Consider the following 21,303-nt stretch of genomic DNA (forward strand, 5'->3'; position numbering starts at 1 on the left):
GAGGTTGTTTCTCTTGTTTTGTTTTGTTTTTCTGGTGACTTTTGCAATTCCAAAGAAACCCAGGGAGTTGAATGCCAGGACTACTGAGCAGATAGCAGCATTCCAGGGCACTCCTTCCTAAGCCAAAGGAATCCCAGTGAATTGGCTCCCGCCCCAGCCCTGGCCCCCAACTTGGTCAGCAAGAGCACTGTTCACCACGGTATACATCCACTTAAGAACTCAGTACAGCTTGAGCTGTAGACTTATGCACTGTCTTTTGCTTCCTTTCAGCGGGAGCAGTAGCAGGGTTCAGCTTCAGCTAGTTGGGTGTGGGAACCCAGGAAAATTGTGTCAGGGCCGTAAAAGGTGCAATGCTGGGAGACCAAAGCCTTTCTTCAGCCAAAGGGAGGAAGCCAGTTGACTTCTCGGCAGCTGCCTGCCCACGAAGGCCCTGGTGTGGGTCCAAGCATCAGTAACATAGCTCCATGCCTTTGCTTTCCGATAAGTGCACTTAGGCTGCCTGTGCTAGAAGGCTGAGGAAGTGAGTGATGTTGGCCTGGCTTTCTGCCATCTTGCCGAGGAGCTGGACCTGTTCAGAATCCTGGACATGTGCATTAGGCTCGGGCTTCTGCATTAGGGAAGGAGCTCCACGTGAGAAGAGAGGAAAGCATACAAGAACGACAGAAGTGTACATGTCCTTTGCAGATAATTTAAAAACCCTAGGTATGCAGAAAAGAAAAACCCCCCATAAATCTCACTTCACTGTCACAGTTTGGCTATATATTTTTTTCTATTTAACAAAAAGGATTGTAATAACCATACTGTGCTTTAGCCTTCTCTTTTCACTAATTAATATGTCATGTATATCTTTCCATTCATTTATTTTTATTCTACCAAATTTTAAATGGACTCCTGACATCCGTTTTATGAAGGTATCACAATTTATGTATTTAACCAAATTTCCCTACTGTAAGACTTTGTTCCCAGTTTTTCACTTACATAAATATATAAATAGTGGCAAACATCTTGAGAACCCAGATTTTGCATGTAGCCCTGTTTATCTCCTTAGGGATAATTCTTAGGCAGAGGAATAATTGTTGAGGTATGAAAAATGTCATGGATTTTGATATACATTTCAAAATTGTTCTTAGGAAAGTCGTACCAATTCACACTTTCTCTCGACTGCCATGGGGAACTATGAAAAACTCTAATTTTTGCCTTAACCTCACCAGTGTTGTTGGTGCAAATCTTATTCTTTTTAAAAGTATTATCCACCATTGCAGGTACTGCAAGAGTAGGTTTTGGCCTCAAAGAAACCATATTCTTGACAAAAAGTTTGCATGGAAATAATATCTGTGGGCCAAGCGTCAAGTTCACTTAACTGATACCAGGTCTTTCCTATGGCTGTAAGCACGAGCATTCATTCTCTTGTGCCCAGACATAACTTTAAAGCCCCTCCTTCTGCCCATAGAAGGGAGTCCAACTTTGATCACCAGCAGTGACTCCTGTAATACTGGTAATGATGGCACACAGTAGGCGCTCATCAATTGATAGCTAATAGTTATGGAGCACCTACTATGTGCCAGGCATCAGGTGAAGCACCTTCCATGCATTTTCCCATTTAATCCCTTAACAGACTTAGAGGGGAGGCAGTGTTACCCCTGTCCCCAACCCCACTTGGTGCCCATTTTAAGAATGAGAAAATTAAGGTTTAGAGAAGCTAGTAATTTGCCCAAGATCCCATAGCTAAGTGACAGCTAAATCATCAGCAACCTTGAAACCACCCGGGAACCCTTTCTAAGGTTAATCCTATGCTCAAGAAATAGAGACTTTGCTGTCGTAGCTAAGCGAGCAAGAGCAGACCTGTACAGAGGGGACCAAAGGCTGTGTCGATGAGTCGCCCATGCGGGGCCTCTGTTGTTCAGTTGACCACGTGGTGCCCGAGCCCGAGTCCAGCCTGACGGAGGCCTATGAGAAGTGGCGGGAGTGGGCCGATGGCAAGAGCTGCTGTGACTACTCCTTACACGTGGACATTACCCACTGGAATGACAGCGTCAAGCAGGAAGTACAGAGCCTTATCAAGGACAAAGGTGAGCCCGGAGGTGCCTTCCTCCCTTCCCCCTTGCCTGTCCTTCCCATACTGTCCACTCATTTAGTCGCTTCTCCTTGCTGGACCCTGGAACCCTGAGTATGAATGCCAGATACAGGGGTACCACTATGGACCAGGCACTTTATGCCATCTTACTTATTCCGTACAGGATCCCCATGAGATAGGGATTATTATCCTTACTCTGTAGTTGGAGAACCCGAGGCTCAGAACAAGTAGCCCAAGATCACAGAATTTGTAAGCAGTAGATCTACCCAAAGCCTGTGCTCTGCACCTCCGTGCAGTACTGCCCATTGTACAGAGGAAGAAACTGAGGTCAGGAGAGGTTGACGTCTTACATAAGGTCATACAGCTAGTACATATGAGATTAGGAATGTTTAACCTCTATCATTGTGATTCCAAAGGTCCAACCATTACTATTATATAACAATAGCATCCTCGGAAAAGGCTAAGATGTTTCTGGGAGCAAAGATGTATTCGTACTCCAGGTAGGAGCTTAGGGCCTGAAAGTTGTGTGTGCGTGTGCGTGTGTGTGTGTGTGTGTGTATCTGCGTGTGTCTGTGTCCTCTCTATGAGTCCAAGATTTAGGTTCCCATTGACTTAGATTCTTCTGTGTTTACTTCTTTCTGTGTTCTGATGGTCAAGTATTTCACACACGCACCACCCCCTCTACATGCACGCAGACATGTGACGTGCTCCACATACGAGGGGGCCCTGGAGGACTTAGGGGAGTATGAGGAATGGCCTCTGCCAGTATCCATGGCAAAAGGAAGCAGGCTGGTGCAGAGCATTAGGATAAATGCCGCAAGATGCAGAATATTGTTATAATAGTAAAAATAGTGCTACGATACTAGTACTAATAATATTATTATAATTATTATTATACGAATTTTATAATACTTTTATCAATGAGCAGTCTCGATGCAAAGGCCAGGAGTGCAGTGGAAGGCAGCGTGCTCGGGGTTCGGGGGAGGGGATGCCCTCCCAGAGGACGAGCTCTCCTTTGCATCCCCCCCTCACCCCACAAGCTCTGCCCGGTTCTCACTGTCTGATACAGAGGGTGAGATTAACCCCTCCCTTTTTCTGTTTTGGCCGCACAGCGCGGCTTGCGGGATCTTAGTTCCCACACCAGGGATCGAACCCAAGCCCCCTGCAGTGGAAGCGTGGAGTCCTAACCACTGGGCCGCCAGGGAAGTCTCCTGCCTCCCTTCTTTCTGTGTCTCCTTTCACAGTGCATCTCAATTAGGTAGAAAAGTGAACGGCTTTAACACCCACTTCCCTTCCGAAGGGCCTGAGTCATACCACGGATGACCCAGAGGCTTGTGGGAAGGGTTGTGTTGGGAAAAACTGCCTTGAGTTGCACCATTCTGGGTAGGGAAGGCCCCAGATTACAGTCCACTTTTGGCCTGGAGTACTGTGGGCTGAGCTGGCCCTAATGGCTGGAGAACAAAATTACCTTCCTTTCCTCTAAATGACTCTCTGTCCCCCAGTCCCCCCTACTTCTGTAAATGACTCTATCAATAGCGTATCTGGGGGGAGAAATTAAATGGCTCTTTCCTTGTAACGCTGATGACTTAGATATTTAAGCCCAAGGTGAACCTTGACTTCTCTGCATTAGCTCTGTTACTTCCCCTAGGACAGGCTCTAGATCTTAGTTCTCTCTCAGACCCAACACCTCGCCCAGGCCTGGCGGAGAGCAGGCACTCACAAAGAGCAAAATAAACCGCTCCCAGGAGATCAACCACGTGCTGGTGCTAAGAGTTCTGCATGTGTTGTCTCTTTTAAAGTTTCCAACCACCTTAGGAAGCAGGATGGTGTTATTTTTCCATTTTACAGATGAGGAAACCGAGGCTCAAGGGGTTAGGTTTTCCAAGCTTGCTGACCCAGCACGTGGTGCCACTCCTAGCGTGTGTACACAGCGAGTGTGCTGCAGTGATTCATGACACTGTATCCTGCCTTGAGCAGTGTGGAGGCTTGTTGGCCCTCTGGGCTGGGAACAGTGGAGCGGGAGGCAGGAAGGAGCTGCAGAAGAAGAGACCATTCTGCTGTGATGTCATAGGAATCGTCAATTTTACAGGGTAGAGGAGGAAATAGAAAAATGCCCTTGGAGAGTGGGACGCCATCTGCTTTGCATTGGGCAGGGGCCTGCGATGCCCTCGGGGCCCGGGGGAGTGTCACAGTGGGAGCACAGGATGCAGCAGGGTCCTGATAATGCTGTCTTCCTCCTGTCTTCCCTCTCATCCCTCTCTTGCAGGGGTGAACTCCTTCATGGTTTACATGGCTTATAAGGATTTGTATCAAGTATCGAACACAGAGGTAATAACCCATCACTGTGTGGTTTGGGGTCTCTGGATGGCTTTCCTATGGTTGCCAGTGACCTTGGCTCTTTGCACATGAGTTACTGTGGTCAGTGTGGGAGACTGCTGGGCAAGAGAGCTTCCTGAAGTCCTCGCCATCCACGCTACATTTTAAATAAGGTAATGGGCAGGGTGCCCGGGGCAAGGCAGACGGAGCTAAAATTTCCACTGGCAGCAGCTTCCTCAAAAGGACAAGAGGAAGGGCGTGTCTAAATCTCCCATCTACCAAACAAACTCTACACCCCTCGGGAACTCAGGGGAAGTGTAAGCGCTCAGCCCTGTGGGATTAAGGAGGGCTGTCTGCTCTTTGGGGTAATCATACCAGCTTGCCTCTGACTCTCTCTCTCCGAAATGCATGGGGTGTGCTTGTTTTAGACAAATCTCAGCTTCTCAGAAGAAATACAGAAAATGAATTCCCATACCACCTGGCAAGGAGATGAAGGGTGGTCTGCTTTCAGGGTCTAAGAGATAGAGGTTTCAGCTTTTGAGTTAGTTTCTGGCCAGGTTGCAGTGCCTTTCAGGAGTGTTAAGAAGGATTCTGAAGCTCTATCTGAGTTCAGTGGGAAGTAATTCCATTGAAAGTGTGTGAAGGAGGCAGAGTAGGGGGGTTAGTATCACTCAGATGTGTGCCCTATCTGCCTAGGAGACATGCTGGGTTCCTTATATAGACAGTTTCCTAGAGTTCCTTTGGATTAGCGCTCCTCTTTGGTTGTGCATGTTTTAGTGTGTATTTCTGCCCTAGTCACTTATTTCCTCTAGTTCATCCCATTTATTTTAGCTCTGGCCCTAGTCGTTGGCCCTTGCATGAGATTGCTAAAAGCATTGGGTCTTGTGAACGTGACAAAGACTCATTTCTGTTTCAGCTGTATGAGATCTTCACCTGTCTGGGAGAGCTGGGAGCCATCGCTCAGGTGCACGCTGAGAATGGGGATATCATTGCCCAGGTAACACAGTGCAGCTCCCTGCAGTACACTTCCTGCTTGGGCTAGGGTCTGCCTCCCATTTATTTTCTCATTTCTTCAGTGTTGCCAGAGCTCTCAATATGTGCCAGGCACCCTCATGAGTACTCTGCTAAGAACAGAACCTGCCCTCAAGGACCTCACAGTCTAGGAGGAGGAATTATGAGGGCAAATAGACAAGCGAGGGAGAAAGCAGAAGATGCTGGAAAGCAGGGAGCCGTCTGGCCATTCTGGGGAATCAGAAAAGGCATCCTGGCAGAGGAGGTTTTCAAATTGGGCCATTTAGTGGGAGAGCATTGCTGATTCTGTTTTGAAAATGAGTCCAAGGTACGCGTCATGCTCAGTCCTAAAGAAAAACTCTAAGACAGCATTTTTCAGAAGCTGGAAATCTGATCCAGGACTGCGGAACTCACGGCCTTAGATAATAAAGAATTCAGGTCTTGTGGGGGTCAGACATCCCACTGATTTCCTAGAAATCATATTGAGAAACCTGAGGAAAGAGTGATGAAAGCAAGGGCCCCAAGGCCCAAATTGATCATTTGTAAGGAAGCAGACAGCACTTCTCTCTCCATCTCCTGGGTTGCTTAATGGGCTAGATGCACAGATGTGTCTCCGCCAGGGTTTTGTTGATCTCAGAAGCGTTCCGGATTGGCTTCCGCTAGGAGGCGGCAGCCAGCAAACAGTGTCAGCGCTCTTAGTCCGTTTGATAACATTAACAGCAAGAAACCATTATTCATTCTTTTAAGAGTATTTCCTGAGTGCTTTGTGCCAGGCACTAGGCTATAGCGGGGAGCCGAAACAGATGCATTCCAGAGCTCTCGAGTACTCGGGCTGTGCTTTAGAAGTTGTCCAGGACGTGGCGAATGTGGTCGGCAGGGGTGTGGGAACACGTTGAGACTGACCCTCACCTCAGACCCGTCAGCTTCTAACAACAGCAGGTCCCACCTGGGGAGCGCTTCCCACCATGTGCCAGGCCCTAGTCAGGGCTCTCGTACGTTCCCATTTAATCTTCGCCCAAGCCTTTCAAGATGGCGCCCACCCTCCTCCCTGTTTTTTGTTTTTTGTTTTTTGTTTTTGCGGTACACGGGCCTCTCACTGTTGTGGCCTCTCCCGTTGCGGAGCACAGGCTCCGGACGCGCAGGCTCAGCGGCTCCGCGGCATGTGGGATCTTCCCCGACCGGGGCACGAACCTGTCCCCTGCATCGGCAGGCGGACTCTCAACCACTGCGCCACCCGGGAAGCCCCTCCCTATTTTATACATGAGAACACTGAGGCTCTGAAGGATGAGGTCACTGGCCCAGGGATCACAGCCAGCAACTGGGAGAACACAATCTTAGCTTCTCACGGGATGTACCTCAGTGGGCATCTTTACCCAGAGATAGTGGAGAAGGGTCCTCCTCCACCAGTCCAGCCGCAGGCTCCCGGAGAGGCAACGCCCCGGCTGTGCAGGCTCCAGCTGTTAGGATTTCAGACTCTGAGGGCTGTCTCTCTAGCGGAGGAGGTGAGTTAAGTGTGCAGTTTCCACTCCCTTATGACCGAGGAGGTTAATTAGTCAGGCCCCTGACAGCCTTCTCCCACATCCCCCGCACACCCAGATAATGAAGTCATTTTCCGAAGAGGCTCCAGATGCCTTGCTCCCATGGGAGGCATCCTGGTGGTGGTGGAGCTGTCTCTCCTCCCCATTCTCAAGCTTTCAGTGCAGCAGCCAGACGCCCCAGCCCTCCCTCCAGATGCCCTAGCAATCAGACTCCCTGCGTCTTCATCCTAGCCTCTGTGGAGGCAGACGGGCTCCGACTCACAGCCCCTTTCCAGCTTCCTTTTGAGGCTTCTTAGCACAGAAGTGTGTCTGCTTCCACACCGCCTCCCCGCCTCCGCCCCACCTTGGGAAGATCTGTTCCCGGTCAGGAAAAGAATAAGGGCGTTTTTCCATTTGGATGAGTTTCGTGTATGTGTTTATTAAATTCAGCTCAAGCTGAAAGATCTTATCACATTGTTTAAATGAAGGCAGCTGCTATACTCGGAGTTTTTGCTACACTTTATGCAAAGTGACTTAAGAGCAAGAAGAAATATTTTCTAAGGGTACCAACAAGGGACATTTTCAAAAGTTTCAAGCTGGCAGGGCAGTCGGAGAGTACAGCGTCTTTAGCCCTTCATCCAACAAATATCTACTGAGTGCCTACTATGTGCCAAACCTTGGAGGGGGAAGGTGAAAAAGACAGGGTCCCTTTCCTCATGGAGCAACGAAAACTGTGACATAATTACAGCAGCGATCGGTGCCTCTAGGTGCCCACACCTCCCCCACCCATGTCAGGTGGCATCCATGGGTCTTTACATGTTATTCTTAACCTTCCAGCTATAGGGACACTGTGGCTTTGCGAATAGGCCATCCCAACGTGAGCAGTGCACTAGAATCACCCGTGGAGCTTAAGGAACGATCCCTGGGATTCTCCGAGTTCCGGAGATCCAGATTCGGGAGGTCATAGGAGAGCTCAGTCAGGTGTATTATGGAAAAGTTGCCCTGGTGATTGGAATGTGCTCGGAGACCATTGTTCGAGCGAGTTTCATCCTGTGCGTTGTCCCAGGACTTTTGGACCAGATAGGAAGGAGAGTGTCTTGTAAGATGGAAGATGCTTTAGTTGGACACCTCAACCCTTGTGTGACTTCATGAGGCAGTTCAGAGTCAAAAGTCACCAGAGTTTGGAAGAAATTGTATTTAATCTAAGCTTTGATACATGGAACAGGAAGAATGAAAAGTGGAGGTACTTTGCTGGAAGTATCAGCCTCTGTCTGACCTTTGGTCCAGTTCTGTTGAGCTAGAGGCAGTGACCATTTTACTTCTCGTGGCTGCTGATAGCATATGCATCTTCCTTCCTCCTCCTCTTTAAAAAATGTACGTGAATAAAAAAAAAACCAACAAAAGAACAGTTCTTCTTTTCCAGGGCGAAGGGATCCCTTCCTTTTTAAGCATCTCATAGTTTCCAGGTGAGACAAAGCCTCCTTCAGCTCACTCCCTCCTTCATCTCCTGTGTCACCAGCGTGAGGTTCCTAGGAACTGGCCTCAGTGCTTGAGCGTGAATGCCTGCAAAACTGCAGATCTGCTGCTGAGGATTTGTGCCAGTTCCGATTAGCCCAGCCTCCTGCTTCCAGAAAGCTGGCCGGGTCTGAGGAAGTTAGCCATCAGCTATGAGGGGTAGAGAGCTCTGCCACATCCACAGCCTAGGTAAATAGAATTTGACCAAAAGGCTAAGTCAGATAATGCTGTTTAGAGGCATGATTTTGTCTGGTGAAATTCTGAATCTGCTTATTATAGCCGAACATTTAAAGCATGAGAAAGCCCGAGGGGCTTATTAAAATACAGAATCCTAGAATTTATCTCATATATTCTGATTTGGTAGACCTGGGTAAAGCTAGACATCTGCACTTTTACAAAAGCAACTCAGCAGATTCTGATGCGGGTGGTGGATGGAGCAGACTTTGAGAAACAGAGCAGGAAACTGTAAGCTCCGTGAAGTTAATTCAAGTACTTAACCTGGAGCCTCTCCCGGAGCAGGTACTCAATACATTTTGTTGAATGAATGGGTTTCAAAATGCATGAATGAATAAACAAATGAGTTAAGCCAGTGTCCTTTCAGAGTTGTCTGCATCTGAAAGAAATGAAGAATAAGTGAGCTGGTGCGACTTTGTACGTGTAATGGAGAAAAAACTTGATACTTTGACAGACTGTTGTCCTTTTAATAAAAAAAGCCACCCTTGGGCTTCCCTGGTGGCGCAGTGGTTGAGAGTCCGCCTGCCGATGCAGGGGACACGGGTTCGTGCCCCGGTCCAGGAAGATCCCACATGCCGCGGAGCGGCTGGGCCCGTGAGCCATGGCCGCTGAGCCTGCGCGTCCGGAGCCTGTGCTCCGCAACGGGAGAGGCCACAACAGTGAGAGGCCCGCGTACCGCGAAAAAAAAAAAAAAAAAAAAAAGCCACCCTTAAAGGCTCTTTTCTTCTTTTATTTAAGACTACCCTGTTTTGCAATTCCAGATATAGAATTAACAAATTTGTTCAACATCCCCATTTGATTCTTTTTTTCCCCTTGAACACATCTTTAGATTAGAATATACCAGCCTAACTTTTTCAAACCTTGGTTGAGCTCATATAAAAACTCTTCTCTATTCTTTTCTCATTCTAGGAGCAAACCCGGATGTTGGAAATGGGGATAACAGGCCCAGAAGGCCATGTACTGAGCAGACCAGAGGAGGTAATTTTCAGGAGGATGTGGTAGGGGGGAGGGGTGGAGGGAGAGAAGCAGTAGCAATGGAGGCTCTTTTTTTTTAGCCTCATCTTCAGGGAGACTCGTCATCGCAGCAGCCTGGTTTATGGCCTGCTGCCCATTTTACATTGTAGTGTTTGCGTTCAGCTCCCCCTCTGTTGGCACACACACATAAGGTATGTGAACAAACATCTCTGAAAGGTGGTGGGACTCTGTGAATACCAGACAGAAACTGGAACATTTCTTCCAAAGACCACATCTGACTGACCCAACTCAAGGCCCCTGAGGAGATTAGAAAGGAGTGGAAAGGAGGGAGTGTTTACTTCTGGCCCCTAATCTCTCTAAAGACAATACAAGTCGGAGGGCGTTGCACAGTTACTCAGTAGGACTGGTAAACATCTAAATCCTTTCTTAATCATGTGAATCTCAGACGTTTCCACTATTCCTTTATTCCATATTATGAGTCCTGCACAATACCAGCCATGTCGACAGGGGGCCGAATGGGTTTGCCGTAGACATTATATCTATTGATTTGTGTATGGTGATGAGGACATCCAGGTATGTTTTTCCCACGTGTAAGATGAATGCTGATTAGCATCAGTGCTTAGGAGCTAAAGAGCCAGCGAATGGTAACTAGTGGCTGATTCCACGTCTCTGGGCTGTCAGCAACTTCAGCTGCTGGCACAGGCCCAGAGCTGGGAATGGGCTGCCCATATGGCCGAGAGCACATTGGCTTTGGGAGATCAGCCTGGGTCTGGCACCTGCAGCAAATTCCAGGCCCTCCATGTCAACAAAGCAAATCCTTTCCTGTTGTATCATCCCAAGCTCCAACAGGTAGAAGAAGGAGCCAGAACCAGAAATCACAGTATTCCCGTTGGCCATCTCTGTTAGGATCTTTTTAAAAAAGAAAACGTAGCACACATAGAGAAAACTGTTCCTATCATAAAGGAATGGATTTTCCCAAACTGAACACACTTGTGTAACTAGCACCCAGTTGGAGAAACAGAGCATTATTAGCACCCTAGAAGCTCCATTGTGTTTAAGGATATTTTTGTTGCCAGTTGAAATAATTTATAATTGTGTGATCAAGGTTACAGTCACAGCCCTCTGGAAAAGTCGGTCTCCTTAATACCAGGTCCCTTCTTTGGAGTATTTGCCTATACCCAGTACTATGCTCATTGCATTTAATGGAGATAACGGTTATCCTTGCCCCAGTCTGGGTATTATCGTTACATAAAGAAGCAGGAGCTCAGAGAGATTAAGCCATTAAGCTGGCCATCACGTTTGAAGGACTGGAAAATTGTTTACCCTGTGTGAGTAGGCCAGGCTGATCAGCACTGTTTGTGAAACTTTTCTCCAATGCTGTTCACTGTGGAGAAGTCCTGGCAAGATCGATTTCTGCAGCAGCAGCCAGGGGATTTCTGAGCAGAGTCTATTTTTGTTCCTTGGTTTGTTTTTCCAAACCCCCCCGCCCCCCCACTCTCCTCCATGTTCCCATCTCCTTTTTAGTAAAAAGCCTCTCAGCTGCAGATCTCGACAACACTGGAAGCCCTTTTGGGTGAAGTTGGAGGGTGATGTAACCTTCCAAAGATAGTCATATTTTCAAGGTGCTGAAAACCCTGCGGTGCTTGGAGAGGGGGGATGAGATCAAAGGGGCTGGGACTGCAGTCGTGGAGGAGCTGGAGTGGTCAGCACAGGCACGAAGAAGGAGGGCGCAGGAGGGGCAGCCCCTCTTCCGTTCAAAGCGCATCTACATAGCATCTGGAGTAATGCTGTCCAGAGAGCTCAAGCCGAGGCTCGGAGACAGCCACTCTGACGTCTGGGTGCTTCAGGAACGTGGCCAGATTCACCTGTGCTTGGGGCTCCAGGATCTTGATCTCACCAAGAGAACAAAGTACAGCTTGGGGGATGCTAGCTGGACCAGCCAAGTTCTTAGAGTCTTCCTCCTAAGTCACACCCACCAAGGGCAGTGACTGGTTTGCGCTATACAAACATTAGGCATGTATCTGCAAGCTATTTTTGATATTTTTTAAAGTGTTGGGTTGCATGGCTAACCAGAGGGTCATATCCATCCAAAAAGGAGCTGTTGCTGATTGAAAGGAAAAACGCCAGCGTGTCTGCATTGGGCTGAATGGGACTAATTCGGGCTTTGGGTAGTAACGCAGGCTCTCCCACTGGTCAGAAGCCGTCATCAGCAATGCAACCAATAGCCAGCCTTCAAGGAACACTTGCCTTGTTCCAGGATTGAGCTAATTGCCTTACAAGGATGAACTCTGTTAATTCTCTGAACAGCCCTGTGTGTCAGGTCCTATTATTATCCCCGCTTTATGGACCAGGAAACTGAGTCTTTGGGAAGTTGTGTAACATCCCTGAGATCAACTGGCTTCTAAGTGGTAGAACCAGAACACAGGTCCAGCTCATGAGAGAGGCTGAGTTCTAAGATCCTGCTTTGTTAATAAAATAAGGGAAGATTTATTATTTCTTACTCATTAAATTCAACTGGGTTGGTTAGTGTATTTGAAAACATGAATTCTACATTAGGGTGGGCTGGAGGAAATCAGTGATAAAAGAAATCTTTGTGTTGAGAAGCCTGGGAATTATTAGTGTAAGAAATGCCTGTGGGAACGAACCCATCGCTGACCACCCGTTGCTGCAGGAAAGGACTTAATGCCTAGTTGCCTTCACTGGTTATTTATACACACTGGTGTTGGGATTGTGTTTTGCCAGAGATTCTGCCCTGGGCAGATAGGGGAGCAAAGACTTCCATCACATGTGGCCTTTGTGATAATCACAGGGAGAGGAGAGAATAGGCCAAGGGAAAACTCTAGCTACGCTGATGCAGTGCCCGCTCTGGCCAGACACTGCTCTCACCCCACCATCCCCTGCTACACCCTCCCTATCTCCACTTCTTTTTTTTAATTTTTAATTTTTATTGGCGTATAGTTGCTTTCATTACAGAGTATCGAGTAGAGTTCCCTGTGCTGTACAGTAGGTCCTTATTAGTTATCTATTTTATATATAATAGTGTATATATGTCAATACCAATCTCTCAATTTACCCTCCCCTTTCCCCCACCCCTGGTAACCATAAATTTGTTTTCTATGTCTGTGACTCTATTTCTGTTTTTAAAATAAGTTCATTTGTACCATTTTATTAGATTCCACATTTAAGTGATATCATATGATGTTTTCTCTCTCTGACTTACTTTACTTATGATAATTTCTAGGTCCATGATAATCTCTAGGTCCGTCCTTGTTGGTACAAATGGCATTATTTCGTTCTTTTTTATGGCTGAGTGATATTCCAGAGTGTGTGTGTGTGTGTGTGTGTGTGTGTATACACCACATCTTCGTTTTCCATTCATCCATCGATGGACATTTAGGTTGGTTCCGTGTCCTGGCTGTTGTGAATAGTGCTGCAGTGAACATTGGGGTGCATGTATCTTTTTGAATTATGGTTTTCTCTGGATATATGCCCAGGAGTGGAATTGCTGGATCATATGGTAACTCTATTTTTAGTTGTTTTTTTTTGTTTGTTTGTTTGTTTTTTTTTCCGTACGCGGGCCTCTCACTGTTGTGGCCTCTCCCGTTGCGGAGCACAGGCTCCGGATGCGCAGGCTCAGCGGCCATGGCTCACGGGCCCAGCCGCTCCGCGGCATATGGGATCCTCCCAGACCGGGGCACGAACCCGTATCCCCTGCATCGGCAGGCGGACTCTCAACCACTGCACCACCAGGGAGGCCCTATTTTTAGTTTTTTAAGGAACCTCCATACTGTTCTCCATAGTGGCTATATCAATTTACATTCCCACCAACAGTAAGAAGGGTTCCCTTTTCTCCACACCCTCTCCAGCATTTATTGTTTGTAGGTTTTCTGATGATGGCTGTTCTCACCAGTGTGAGGTGATACCTCATTGTAGTTTTGATTTGCATTTCTCTGATAATTACTGATGTTGAGCATCTTTTCATGTGTCTGTTAGCCATCTCTGTGTCTTCTTTGGAGAATATCTATTTAGGTCTTCTGCTCATTTTTGATTGGGTTGTTTGTTTTTTTGACATAGAGCTGCATGAGCTGTTTGTATATTTTGGAGATCCCTTGTCAGTCACTTCATTTGCAAGTATTTTCTCCCTTTCTGTGGGTTGTCATTTCGATTTGTTTATGGTTTCCTTTGCTGTGCAGAAGCTTTTAAGTTTAATTAGGTCCCATTTTTATATATTTTTTTAAATTTTCATTACTCTAGGAGGTGGATCAAAAAAGATATTGCTGCGATTAATGTCAAAGTGTGTTCTGCCTATGTTTTCCTCTAAAAGTTTTGTAGTGTCCAGCCTTACATTTAGGTCTTTAATCCATTTTGAGTTTATTTTTGTGTATGGTGTTAGGGAGTGTTCTAATTTCATTCTTTTACATGGAGCTGTCCAGTTTTCCCAGCACCACTTATTGACGAGACTGTCTTTTCTCCATTGTATATCCTTGTCTCCTTTGTTGTAGATTAGTTGACCATAGGCGGGTGGGTTTATCTCTGGGCTGATCTCCACTTTTGAGAAGCCCAGTAAAGCAACACAGCTGGGAAGCTGTAGTTCTGAGGTTTGGGTCCAGGGTGTCTAACTGCAGATCTTCTAGGCTTTTAACCTCTGTCCAGCACTGCATTCTCAGTTTGTAGAGACAGGGGAGTGGCACTCTGAGAGGTTCATGCTCCCCTTGACTCCCGGGGACTTTTTTTTTGCAGCTGGAAGCTGAGGCTGTGTTCCGTGCCATCACCATCGCCAGCCAAACCAACTGTCCTCTCTACGTCACGAAGGTCATGAGCAAGAGCGCAGCTGACCTCATCTCGCAAGCCAGGAAAAAAGGTGATTTGTGTTTCGAAGATCTCAGAGCCCCTAACAAGCCATGTGGCTCCTTTCCCTTGGCTGTCCTGTATAAATGGTGCCTATTTTGCTCATTGCCTTGCTCTCAGGGAAGCCCCTCATCCTTGTTAGCCCATTGGATCCTTTCTGCATCCTGTGTGGATGGCAGGATCCCAGGATGTCTTCTACTTGGCAGATGAGTAAATTGAGGCTCAGGAAGGGTAAGTGGTCTGCCCGAGATGACACAGCTTGAATCAGTTCTTTGGAGAATTAGTGCATCTCTTTTCCTCCCTGTGATCTTTCACTGTCAGTTCATGTTATCTGAACTTTATAAATGGACATATTAATGAAGGTTATATTTGGTGCAGCAGTCAAAGACCCTACTCAAATGGACTTAAACAAGTAAATTATTGGTTGAGGGTGTTTCAGGCATGGCTGGATCAAGGGGTTTAAACACTGATATTAGGGCTCTATCACTGTTATTCCTTTCTGGACTCTGCTTTCCTCTCTTTTCAGTATGAACAATGACAAGAATAAATACTAAGAGCTGCTCTTGTCCTCCACACTTGGTGGGGGCATGATGAACATCTTTTCCAATAGCTCAAGCGAAAGTCCCCAGGAATACTGCCATTGCCTTGGCTTAGGTCGTGGGCTCATCTCTGAACCAATATCTGCTCTGGAGATGGTATAATTGATTGGCCAGTGTTGAGGGCAGAGTACAGGGAGGAGGTCTCACCCCCTGAGCCACTGAGGGTAGCACAGGTTATTTCAGAGAAGGCGTTGAATGGGTCTCCAAAGGACATCCAGCGGTGTGGCCTTCATGACCCAGCTCTGTCCCCATGGCCTTCTGACTGCTGCTGCTTTTCTCCATGGCTGTTAACTCGGCTTCCTTTGCTCACCTCGTGCTAAGCTCAAGTTTACCCTCATTTCAAAACTTGCTTTCCTGCTTTCCCTTCTTGTCCTCAGTGACACACTAATGGGCTCCCTTGTGAACAGAGTGTGGTTGAGACACGGGAGCCGTAGGGCTCTGTGTTTGGTTGGGAGGGAGGATTTCCTAGGCCTGGCTGTATGATTGTGACTGCCATGTGCCCATGGGACCAAGCTGAATGATTCATCTACCAAACCCAGAACTGGTCTGTAAAACTCTGCGTGTGAGTGATGGGGGCGGCTAAAAATAGTCCCAGCTGCCTGATGGCCAAGCATTTGGCTGCCTGGCCTTCTGGCAAACGGGACCCTTTTCTTACGGGAGGGGAATCTCCCTCATTGCCCCGCCAGCCCTTCTAGCTGGCAGATTCTGGGGCACCACCTGCCTTACCCTGCTCACGGGAAGCCTGCTGTTTTCTCGCTCGGCTTTTAAGTGTCTCCATGTGATATGGCCCGGCTGCTTCACTGGGTATGAGTCATCAGGACAGAACCAGGAAAGAAGCCCAATGCTGCTTACCCATCCTTGGAGAAGGGAAAAAGGAAAAGAAAAGTGCACGGGGACACCTCCATTCCTCTCCCCATGGCAACCTACTATCCGCACCCTGTCATGCCTCCTGCTGATGGCCACATCCTGCTTGGGACCCATTCTCGGATGACCTGGGGGCTTCAAAGACAGTGTGTTTCAATTATATGCTGGGTCTTATTTTAAATTCCATGTAGAAAAATTCCTTACCCTTAGCCTTCTGGCTTCTGACTCTCTGTCAAGGAGAACTAGTACAGCTGTGTCTCCAGGGTGGAAGGGAGGCATTATTTTAGTGATGAAAAACCGGCTGCTGAGATGGAAGCCAATAAACATCTCATGAACCGTCATTCTCGGGGAAGGAGTCAAGAGCATTCAGAGCAGGAAGACCGTGTATGGCAGGGTTCACTCTTCCCTCTGGACCAGGGGACTATTTAAGCCCCAGGGTGTTTAATCCCCAAGTGCTCTTCAGCATCTCTGCACGGCTGCTCAGAATCAACATTAGGAATTTCAATTTAATGAGGACCAACTGCATGCCCTGCGTTGAGGGAAATACTTTAAATGTATTATGATGTAGAATTCACAAAGCACCAGGAGAAACTGGCCTTTATTATCACCATTTTTCAGATGAGGAAATTGAAGCACATCTTGTCCAGAAGCTCCCAGCTTGGAGGGCTAGTCTCCAAATCCAATTGTGTCAATAATATAATTACAATCTCTACTTAATTCTAGTCTTCCGTCTAAAGATTGTCCAAAGGGAGAGGTCTTCCACTTTTAAGGTTGTATTTCTCTTAATAGTACTTGAATGCTTGCCTTGACTTTCATTTCTTCATTTCTTTGTGGTCCCATATGCTTTAGTTTGGTAAATATTTTTGGAGAGTCCTTGAAATTCTCTTTAGTCCTGTGTGGATCCTTTTCACTGCCGCCCCAAAGAACAAGGCTGTCCTATATGAATCATTGCCATTGCTTCCTTCTTTTGCCCATGGCAGACATCACAAATCAATCATGAGCCTTTTCTAGTGAGACCAGAAGCATATTTAGAATTCTTCCCAACACAGAAATCCAGGCAACTAAAACCAATTGATTGGAGTTGAAGCAAGGCAAAACCTGTAATCCTAGCCATAGACACTTCTTAAACTTCCACCTTGTGGGGAACTTGAATGTGGAAGATGGAGGACCAAACTTAAAGAAGCCAAGGGCTGCACAGGAATCGTTAGCCCAAGATTCTGGCACAAAGAAACTTGGTACCAACCCACCGTCTATGAGATAGCATTTGCCTTCTGTATCACTATCCCTTCTTCTTTCAGAAGCTCAGTTTAGATCAGTGTATGTCCCAGTATCCTTCCTCCCCTCTCCTTAGTTTGGGCATTCCAGCCTCTCATTCTAGACACAGGGTCCGGGAAGCTAACTTCAGCTTTGCTGTGTCCCTGGTTGTTGGGTGTCCTTGAGCAAATCACTCATTGCCTTAGGTTAAGGAGTAACAAACATGATGCAAATAAGATGTGTCATCCTCAGGAACCGGTTTTACTTTGTGGAACCAAAGTATGTCTTTGCGACAGCAGGATGTAGCGGTTCCCAGTGATGTGGGCACGTATGGGGCTTTGGGCTTCTACAGTGGGGAAGAGTAAGAGGTGTAAAAGAAATCACATTTGCTTAGCGTCTCTTATGTGCCAGACACTTTGTGTATGCCAAACCTTTCATTTTCACAAGGCTGAGAAGTAGACATCGTCTTATTTCATCAACTCCAGGACCTATTTATTCCACATTTTAACATTTCTGAAATGAGGATGAATCTTACAATTTATATATATATATATATATATATATATATATATTTGCCTCAAATGTTAATTTGCTTCAGAATTTGAGAATTGATGCTGCATCTTGCAACCAGTGGCTTCTACAGAATACAGAATTGTTCCCATTTAGAAGATAGAAAAGCAGAGGCTTAGAAAAGTGGGGGAACACAGACTTGAACCCAGGCCTGCCTGACTCCAGAGCCACAGCCTTGAGTAGGCTTAGGGGCTATGATTATCTAAGCCCGGCCCAGGGCAGCACATATGTTATATCACCCATTACCTCTGTCCTACCTGTTGCAGGAAACGTGGTCTTTGGTGAGCCCATCACCGCCAGCCTGGGCACGGATGGGACCCATTACTGGAGCAAGAACTGGGCCAAGGCGGCTGCGTTTGTGACATCCCCACCTCTGAGTCCTGACCCAACCACCCCTGACTACATCAACTCCTTGCTGGCCAGGTTGGTGCAGAATGACAAGCAGCGGGCATTGTGTGGAGGCATCTTGGGAACGATGGGATGAGGACTGGAGCCGCCCATCCATCAGCTAGACTAGAGTCTGCAGTGAGGAAAAAACATCGAGAATTCCCCTGCAGTGTTGAGCACAGATAACAGGCTCTTCCCCAGTGTATTTTAAAAGATACTACAGTGATCATATTAGTAATGGTAACAGCAGTTAATACATATTGTATGTCAAGCACTAGGGTGAGATTACACGTGTGATCTCATTGTTCCCATAACAACACTGTGAGTGAGGAACTATCATCACCATTTCACAGACTGAGCAACTGAGGGTCCAGGAGACAAAATCATTTGCCCAGTTTTGATGACCACCTAACCAAAATTACAGGGAGACTCGTTTGCTGCTGCCCTCTGTGGATAAGTCCCATCACTCATTTGGGTCCTTTTTGTTACACAGAGGTGATCCAATCCCACCCCCTCATTTTCCAGATAGGGTAACTGAGCCCTAGGGAGGGGAAGAAATTCACCCAAGTTCGCCTAGTTGGCAAGAGGGAGAAGGATTCCAAACTCAAGTCACGGCACTCCACGCGCCTACACTAGACCCTCATTTCTGGGCCCCTGCGGTGCCTCTAACCTCCCCGTTCACATGGAGCTTTTCTCCTTTGCCAGTGGGGACCTGCAGCTCTCCGGCAGTGCCCACTGCACCTTCAGCACTGCCCAGAAGGCCATCGGGAAGGACAACTTCACAGCCATTCCCGAGGGCACCAGTGGTGTGGAGGAGCGGATGTCTGTCATCTGGGACAAGGCCGTGGTAAGGACCAAGGTCACAGGAGGGCATCCAGGGCCAGATCAGAGCCTCCTGCCGCTGCTCCTCTTTGCCCTGTCATGGGGGTGCTGGGGGTACAGATGAGGCCTCATACCTGCCCAGGTGTCTCTGGAGCCAGGTGGCTCAGGTGGTTTGGGAATGTCCCTTCTAGAGTGATGAATCCTGGGGCCTGAGGTTCTGAGGAGGCCTCCTCTAGATTGTTAAGGGCTAGGAACCAGAAACACAGATCATTTATCTGATGGTAGGAATCATCTGTGCTTAAAATAATAGTGAATTAAAAATTCTTTTTGTTCGGAGGGTTTTATTATCTCTTTTGAGAGGGTTGGATATAACCCTCTGAAATGATAAGCAAGGGGTCTGTGACTAAGACTCAAGTCATTTGCTCACCAAGGAGTGGTGTGTGGTCATCCAGGCTGTACAGGTGATTGTCTGTCAGAGTCTCTGGCAAAGTGGCCTGGTTTTATTTTCCTTGTTTAACATCACAGAAGCTGGAAAAAAAAAAAGTCATGCAAATGAAGTCACTTCCTAAGATTTGAGTAAAATTAATAAATAACTCATTATTAAGTTGATCACTTCCCTCTGTTTTATTTTTAAAACCCTAAAGATACTCATTTCAGAGCCAAATAGAATACATATCTACACAGTGTAATCCAAGTTTCCCTTTTCTTGGCTCCCAGGAAGCGCAAAGCTAGATTTTAAACTAAATTCTTCTTTCCTTACCCAAGTTGTTTTGTGAAGGGGGAAAGTATAAATATTTTTGTCTCTTCTCTTACAAACTTAGATTTTTTTGGTCTTTTTTTTACATTGTTATCTATTTATGAATGTGTGTATATACTTATCTTGGCACTATCTGGAACTGTTAAAAAAGAATATATATTTTTAAATTACCAACATGATGCATGCTCAATAAAGAACATTTGGAAACTACAGAAAAGTACACACATGAAAGAAAACAAAACTCACTTATAATCCCACAACCCAGGGATAACCATTGTTATCATTTGGGTGAGGTTCTTCCATATTTATCCTGTGCCCATGCAAATACAAACATACTATCTGAGATATGGGCTCATAATTACATTTGTTTTTATTGTGAACTGTCTATAATCCTTTTTGGAGTTAGAAGGGATAAATAAGTAAGTAAATGTAAGTACATGTCCAGAAAAAAATGCATACTTCCAGAGCAGTCACTTCCATCTTCTTTATCTTTCTTTTTTTTTTTTCTTATTTTTTTTTTGAGAAAGATAAGTGTTAGCTCTTCTCTAAATATTTGATAGAATTCAACTGTGAAGCCATCTGGTCCTGGACTTTTGTTTGTTGGAAGATTTTTAATCACAGTTTCAATTTCATTACTTGTGATTGGTCTGTTCATATTTTCTATTTCTTCCTGGTTCAGTCTTGGAAGGTTATACCTTTCTAAGAATTTGTCCGTTTCTTCCAGGTTGTCCATTTTATTGGCATAGAGTTGCTTGTACTAGTCTCTTAGGATGCTTTGTATTTCTGCAGTGTCTGTTGTAACTTCTCATTTTTCATTTCTAATTTTATTGATTTGAATCCTCTCCCTCTTTTTTTTGATGAGTCTGGCTAAAGCTTTATCAATTTTGTTTATCTTCTCAAAGAACCAGCTTTTAGTTTTATTGATCTTTGCTATTGTTTTCCTTGTTTCTATTTCATTTATTTCTGCTCTGATCTCTATGATTTCTTTCCTTTTACTACCTTTGGGTTTTGTTTGTTCTTCTTTCTCTAGTTCCTTTAGGTGTAAGGTTAGATTGTTTACTTGAGATTTTTCTTGTTTCTTGAGGTAGGATTGTATTGCTATAAACTTCTCTCTTAGAACTGCTTTTGCTGCATCCCACAGGTTTTGGATCGTCGTGTTTTCATTGTCATTTGTCTCTAGGTATTTTTTGATTTCCTCTTTGATTTCTTCAGTGATCTCTCGCTTATTTAGTAAGGTATTGTTTAGCCTCCATATGTTTGTGTTTTTTACGTTTTTTTCCCTGTAATTGATTTCTAATCTCATAGTGTTGTGGTTGGAAAAGATGCTTGACATGATTTCAATTTTCTTAAATTTACCGAGGCTTGATTTGTGACCCAAGGTGTGATCTGTCGTGGAGAGTGTTCCCTGTGAACTTGATAAGAAAGTGTAATCTGCTGTTTTCAGATGGATCAGATGGATTGTCCTATAAATATCAATTAAATCTATCTGGTCTGTTGTGTCATTTAAAGCTCGTGTTTCCTTATTAAGTTTTCTGTCTGGATGATCTGTCCATTGGTGTA

General features: G+C 46.0%; 1 protein-coding gene across 2 annotated transcripts in view; it reads left to right on the top strand.

Annotated features, from left to right (window-relative positions):
- DPYSL3 (dihydropyrimidinase like 3) overlaps positions 1–21,303 on the top strand; it is a 115,902-nt gene that overhangs the window by 82,962 nt on the left and 11,637 nt on the right. For both annotated transcript variants that reach the window (XM_082623989.1, XM_082623990.1), the window contains exons 4-10: positions 1,905–2,069; positions 4,341–4,402; positions 5,307–5,387; positions 9,577–9,645; positions 14,383–14,503; positions 18,044–18,200; positions 18,870–19,011. In XM_082623989.1, the coding sequence (XP_082480115.1) occupies positions 1,905–2,069; positions 4,341–4,402; positions 5,307–5,387; positions 9,577–9,645; positions 14,383–14,503; positions 18,044–18,200; positions 18,870–19,011 (797 nt within the window). The remainder of the gene's footprint in view (positions 1–1,904; positions 2,070–4,340; positions 4,403–5,306; positions 5,388–9,576; positions 9,646–14,382; positions 14,504–18,043; positions 18,201–18,869; positions 19,012–21,303) is intronic.

This window comes from Mesoplodon mirus (genome assembly GCF_964341445.2).
Source record: "Mesoplodon mirus genome assembly, chromosome: 5".
NCBI classification, from domain to species: Eukaryota; Metazoa; Chordata; class Mammalia; order Artiodactyla; family Ziphiidae; genus Mesoplodon; species Mesoplodon mirus.